The following is a 7,500-nucleotide window of genomic DNA, read 5'->3' as shown; positions in this document are numbered from 1 at the left end:
GATGACGACGATGATGACAACAACGATGTGTCCTATCTCATTTGATTTAACTAGGAACCAACATATATATATATATATATACATGTTATGTGTACATATATATATATACACGTGTGTGTGTGTATGTGTTTGTGTTTGTGTTTGTGTTTGTGTTTGCTCTATATATATATGTAAACGTGCATGTGGAATGGTGTGAAGGACAAACCTTGTAGTGAGAGAGAAGTGTATATGAATGAGGATGTGAGAATAAGCTACATAATAGAGTGAGACAGAGACAGAGAGAGGGAGAGAGAGAGAGAGAAAGAGAGAGAGAGAGAGAGAGATATAGAAAGGTACTACTCCGACTAGAGATTAATTACCAAGTGCACCATCATAGATAACAGTGGCAAACGATACGACGTTAAATTGAACCTTTCGTCGGGCTCGATTCCCAACGTGGCACTGGGTGTCTGCCGCCAACGTTACCGTTACTCCTCCTCTTCCTTCTACTCCTCCTCCTCCTCCTCCTCCTACTACTACTACTACTACTACTACCTGCTACTGCTACTGGTAGGATGTACTGAGATGGTACCAGTATAGTACTAGTGAACTACTGGTACTGGTACTGGTACTGGTACTTGGTACTTGGTACTGGTACACTTGGTACTGATACTTGTGTTTGTTCCTGGTGAAATCCATTGCTTCCATCGTTGTGATACAGTGATGATGGTGGTGGGAAGTGTTCTCACCTAAAAGCAATTACCGCTTGTGTATGTGTATTTATATATATATATATATATATATATATATATATATATATATATATATATATATATAAATATGCGGGTGTGAGAAAGAGATAGAGAGATAAAGATAAAGATAGAGACAGAGAGATAGAGAGAGAGAGAGAGAGAGATAGGAGGATGGGTGGGTGGGTGGGTGGATGGGGAGTATATGATTTTCACGATATAATATTACGACGAGAGATACCATCTCATGCCGAGCTTGTCTCTTGTATCTGAGACTGACACGGAAGGAGTCCTCTGATCACAGAGAGATATGGGATTTTGACGAAATTGATCTGAAATGAAAGATGACGTCAAACATGTGTTTATACATATGTATGTGTATGTGTATATGCGTGTGTGTGTGTGTGTGTGTGTGTGTGTGTGTTCGTGTGCGTATGTGTACTACTACATAAATATGTCGAATTTTATTGGTGAGAGATTATATTTTTTTTTCCTTTTTTTTTTGGGGAGGGGGGAGGGGTTCCTTTTATTTCTTTTTGTTTCAGATCTATTTGAAACATTTGATATGACTTCTATTACAGAATAGATACTAATGTACAAATGTGAAGTGTTTTTGTTCCGTACAGACATTTGCTCTTTTTTTCTTTTTTCCTTTCTTCTTTCTTTTTTCTTTTTCCTTTTCCTTTTTCTTTCTCTTCATTTCTTTCCATTTTATCCATTTTTTTTTTGTTTTCTTTGGTCCTCTCATTATATGTAATATAATCGTTCGTATCCCTCGATAATTTGATACATTAGAAAACTTCGTTAGAATTTTCACGAGTCCAATGTCTTCCTGAATTTATTAACCCAAATGTCAAGGTTTTAACCTTTGCTTAAGATAAATGGAAAATGATAATTTCTAAATATTTTAAAGGGGGTAAACCAATTTACTTAATTCCATATATTTAGATAAAGATTGACACAAGATACATAACCAAACTTTGTATCGCGATAATATAGGTATATATAAATCTCAGATATCAAATTTTCCAAAGTAGTAAAAGAAAAAAAAAAAAAAGAAAAAAGAAAAGAAGAAGAAAAAGTAAAATTAAAAAAAAAAAAAAAGAAAAAAAGAAAGAAAAAGAAGCAAAAGAATACTAAACTCGAACAAGGAAACAAACAAACAAATAAAACAAAAAATTTGTTAATGAATATTTAAATGGGTATACTATTTCCTCTCTTTCCATATCGTCCTTCCCATCTAAAATCAATTTCCTCTGGAAAATCCCAAATTCAGGAGTTTGAAATTCCTCTTTTAGGAGACACTCCATCCCTCTCTCTCTCTCTCTCACACACACACACACACACACGCACACAAGAAACGTTATCTGAGAAACTCTCAGTCTTTCTCCAATTCTCTATCTCTTTCTTACGCACACACTTAACGTTATCTGAGAAATTCTCAGTCTCTCTCTCTTTCTCTCTCTCTCTCTCTCACTTACTCTCTTTATCTATCCCTCTCACTCACACACACATTCTCTCTTTCTCTCTTTCTCTCTTTCTCTCTTTCTCTCTTTCTCTTAAACACACACGAGATGATATCTGAGAAATGCTATGTCAGTCCGTCTCTTTCTCATTCTTTCTCTTTCTATTACATACACACACACATACACACATATAAACATTTACATAGAAACACATACATAGACATAGATGAAACGATATCACTCGCTAATCTCAACGCGTACATCGAGATAGAATCGTCCTAAACGAGAATAGAGAAAGGTTCTCTGTTTATATGTGTTTGTGTATATATATATATATGTGTGTGTGTGTGTGTGTGTATCTGTGTGTGTCCTATCGACGACGTTAAGGAAAAGGGTCGATCTATCCCGTACCAGTACCGTGTACGATATCCTTGACGAAGGCGAGACTTCGTTCTTTCGAGCGAAGGGTAAACGTAAATCAAATAGAAAGAGCGCTTCCCTAGGAAACTTTATAGACGTGTTAGGGACCCCCCTTTAGAAATGTCTATGGATACTTTGCTAATGGTTACGTACTTGTCAGTATCTACAACCTACTTCGATATTTACTGATACGTCCTCCCTTTTCTAACTTTATATCTATATATCTTCTATTTCTATTTCCTATTTCCCCTTCTTCTTCCTCTTCTTCTTCTTCTTCTTCTTCTTCTTCTTCTTCTTCTTCTTCTTCTTCTTCTTCTTCTTCTTCTTCTTCTTCTAATTCATAGAACAAAATGAGCGAGCAATAGAAATCCCTAGAGATTCGATTAACTTCTCCGATATGAACTTCTCTGAACTATCTTCTTCAAACATACAAACACACACACACACACACACATACACAGAGACACACACACGCAGAGACACACACACAGGCACAAACGGAGACACACACATATGGATATATATGTATATACATATACATGGGGGAAAAACGATAGATTATTAAGTGTTCCTTTAATCATAGAAATTCAAAGCAAGCAAGAAGTTCGATGCCATTTCCGAGACTCGATTTAACTTAAATATCCATTTCTATCTGTACTGTATTATACGTCTTTCTTTTTATCTTTCTTCGTTTCTTTCTTTCTTCCTTCTTTCTTTCTTTCTTTCTTTCTTTCTTTATTTTTCTTACTGAAAAGTAAGACTATGTTTTATCTGTGGTGTATTATTCAACGACGACTTTCGTATCGACAGCTTTGGATTTGACGGATTTTCTCGTAATCCTATTCGATAAGACACTATCTATCTCTTTCTCTCTCTTTCTCTCTCTCTCTCTCCTTTTTTTTTTATATAACGGATTTATTTCGTTTCAAATGTCTACTTTATTTCAACTTCGTCGAATAGTTTTTTAAGATGATAAGTTTCTTTCCTTTTTTTTTTCTTCTTTTTTGTTTTATATATATATATATATATATACTTTCAACAAAATAATAATTATGATATATTATATTAACAATAATTACAACGTAATGATTTATCTCATACATATATATATATGTATAAATGATATATATTTATGTTTATTTAAAATGGCTATGATTTTCGGGATATCCAAAATTATTTTAAATCTCCTTTGAATCATTCCATTTGTATATATGTCCTTTGTGTGTGTGTTTGTGTGTAGGTTTAAAAAAAAAAAAAATCAAATTCCATTAAGAAAAATATCAAAGCAATATATAAAAAGAATGATTAAATTAAATTTCTATGAATGAATAAATTAAATTTTTTCGACACACATGCACACACACACACACACACATATATATATATACGTACGCACGCTCGCTATGTATTCTCTCTCAGAAAGAAAAAAAAGGAAAAGAAAAAAAAACTAATTCTACGATCATTCTAAAAATTTATTAGATAATATTTTTAAATAACTTCTATAATAGTTAAATATCACACACACACACACACACACACACACACACACACACACACATATATATATATATGTATGTAAAGAGATGTTTAAGTAGGATGGACTAAGAATAGGGGGATTTTACGATCATCCTAAAAATATATTACCACTTTAATATAACTCATACAGTTAAATATATATATATATATATATATATATATATATATATATATGATATAGATATGTATGTTTAGGTAAAATGGTTACGTGTATAAAGAATCAAACGATATATAGCTGCTATAAATTTATTAAAATCTTTTTTACGTCTCTCGTATTTTCACAAAAAAAAAGAAAAGAAAAGAAAAGAAACATCAATAAACAAACCCCCTCTGTATTTTCGAAACTAATCTTAAATGAAAATTTTTTATACTCTTCTACCTGTCACACTATACATAATTTTTTAACAAAAATGTCATTTTATGATTATTCTAAAGAAAAAGAAAAGAAAAAAAAAGAACAGAAAAAAAGAAAAAGAACAAAAAACATATTATAAATATATTTATAATATATTAATATTAAAATATATTATTCTTTCGAATAACTCTTACGGTTAAATGTTATATATATCATATATATATATATATATGTGTGTGTGTGTACACATACAGGGTGTTCAAAAAAGCATGGGACGAAACTTACACTACGTATTACTCCGATCAAATGGATGAGAAAAAGTTTATAGAAACTAATGTCCGAAAGTGCATTATCGGAAAGTGAAATATGCTTTTAAAGATATTTATGATTTATTGCGAAGAGTTATAAGAAATTTTTGAAAATTTCTCTCCTATCTGCAAGTATGCGGGTATATCAATTCATCGAATTAATGATTGCCAAACTGAAATATTCAAATATTTCAACTGTATTGGTAATAATAAGTAAATGCATTTCGAATGCATTCAACGAAGAAGTTCATCATCTAACAATTTCAATCGTATTTTTTATAAATCACACTTTCTCATGGATCTGATAAATAAATTAATTTATTAACCCATTATGAACCGAATTTTTGTTTTAAATCTAAAAAAATTCAATTAATATTTATGCGCCATCTCATGAAAAAAAAAGTTATAATTATTTGGTAAAATCTCGATAAATTAAAATATGACCTGAGGCACATAGAGGGTTAAGTTAGATGATCTAGAAGACGATTATTAATTCGACGAATGAAAATATCTACGTATATATATATATATATATATATCTTTAAAAGTATATATATTTTTTTTTTTCAATAATACACTTTTGTGCGTAAATTTATATAAACTTTTTTTCATCCATTAGATCTCAAAGTAATACGTGTTATAAGTTTAATCCCATGCTTCTATCCGTTTGAGTCCTAGACGGTATTGTAAAAAACATTGTCGAAGAATCCCAAACAGCGCAATCGCGCTTTTCCTATATATGTTTGAAAATATTCAAGCAGCTTGATAGAGCTTATTTAATTTTATGTTGAGAAATATCAAGCAGCGCAATAACGCTTCTTGTTTGAAGGTAAGTAACGTGATTTTCGTATTTTTTTCATCGTTTTGAAAATTTTGACAATCCGCACCGTCAGTTGTCCACAATGCTCGAAATATGTTGAGTTTTCTTGACATAAAATCTGAAAAGCGCGTTGGCGCTGCTTGGGACTCAAACGGCTATATATACATATATATCTATATATATATATATACGTATATGTTTAGGTAGGATGGCTACGAGTAGAGGATCAGACGATATTGTCGATGGGTCAACGAACGGTGACCCATTCAGCCCGTTTCCTAGTCACCATGGAAAAGGCCAAGGCAAAGAATCAGACCCATTCGAGAGAGGACGAGGAGGCCACTTGGAGTCTCCATATTCGCCAACTCAGGAAGGCCGATCGAGGTTGCTACATGTGCCAAATCAACGCTCAGCCCATGTTGAGCCAGCTGGGATGCGTCGACGTCCTAGGTATGCCTAATTGCGCAATATGCACATTCCTACTAGCCTCATACTCACAACCAACCAAGTAGACGTTTGCGGTCGCTTCTCCGCGACCGCACACACATGCTTATACTATATATATATATATATATATATATACATGAATGGAGGATATAGAGGAGACAGATAGATAGAGATAGATAGCTCTATAGGAATAGAGAGAGAGATAGAGATAGAGAATAGAGAGTATAGTAAACGGCTACCCTAATACGGCTGTAATACGCACCAAAGCGTACAATCGCACCCGTCCACGCGTTGTTTCGATTAACCGTCAAGCTTCGCACGTTCCTTGAAAATATATGCTTATATGGGTATAAACGTTAGAACGTGGAACGTATTTACACAATGAGTATATATATATATATATATGTATGTATATGTATATGTGTGTGTGTGTGTATGTGTGTGTATCCGCGAATTTATTTATATAATACATAGATACAAATTTATATCTATATATGTTCTATACTTATAATCGTGGAATAATGATTAAGTAGTATAATAAAAAGGGGAAGAGATTTAATACGGTTTATTATGTTATTTTAAATATATGATCGTAATTGTTAGAACGTGTTTATATTTGTAATCAATATTTTTATAATTTTTAATTCGATTATATTTGTAATTCGTTCCAATTTTTATTGTTTATTTTTTTTTTTTTTTTTTTTCTATTATTTTTCGTACAAGTGTTTTACACAACGAGCGTTCTGTATATGTGTATATATATATTTTTTTTCTTTTCTTTATTTATTTTTTTTTTTTTTTTTTTGGTTTATTTAAATATATAAAGGTTTTGTATTCAAATTCGATAGTTATTCTATGGAATATAATGGATAATTAGAATACTTCGTGAGAAGTGATTACGATTGTTGAAAGTTATTATTGTATTATTTGATTTGTTTAATATATCGAAAAAAATTAAAACATATAACGTATATCATACGCGTGACATTAAAAAAAAAAAAAAGAAAAAAAAAAGAAAAAAGAAACCGATTGAATTAAATATTATTCGTTAGAATAATCGTTTTAGAAAACGATTATAATCACAATGATATTATTTTGATAATTATAAATAGAATTAAGATTATTTCAATTATTATAATTAATATGCTCGTTGGTAAGATATATATTATCTTAGACAATGGTCTGTCTTATACATAGGGATACCTTGCATATATAATACGTATAGATTTCCTTATATATATATATATATATATATATATATATATATATATATATATATATATATATAAGTATAGTAATAGAGGGAGAGGAGTTAATCGCAGGTAAGTACATGAGGAGCTTTGTTGTATAGATGAATAATTATTTAGATAGCGATTATAATATTTAAATGTAAATTCATAATATATTACTTAATTCCAAT

At 31.0% G+C, this 7,500-nt stretch overlaps 1 protein-coding gene across 4 annotated transcripts in view; it reads left to right on the top strand.

Annotated features, from left to right (window-relative positions):
* The window catches only part of LOC124429773 (lachesin-like), a 126,001-nt gene that overhangs the window by 99,925 nt on the left and 18,576 nt on the right, over positions 1–7,500 (top strand). For all 4 annotated transcript variants that reach the window (XM_046975426.1, XM_046975428.1, XM_046975425.1 and 1 more), the window contains one exon: positions 5,837–6,083. In XM_046975426.1, coding sequence (XP_046831382.1) covers positions 5,837–6,083 — 247 coding nt within the window. The remainder of the gene's footprint in view (positions 1–5,836; positions 6,084–7,500) is intronic.

Source organism: Vespa crabro, chromosome 16 (genome assembly GCF_910589235.1).
Source record: "Vespa crabro chromosome 16, iyVesCrab1.2, whole genome shotgun sequence".
NCBI classification, from domain to species: domain Eukaryota; kingdom Metazoa; phylum Arthropoda; class Insecta; order Hymenoptera; family Vespidae; genus Vespa; species Vespa crabro.
Note: the sequence above shows the minus strand (reverse complement) of the source record. Positions and strands in the feature narration are given on the sequence as shown.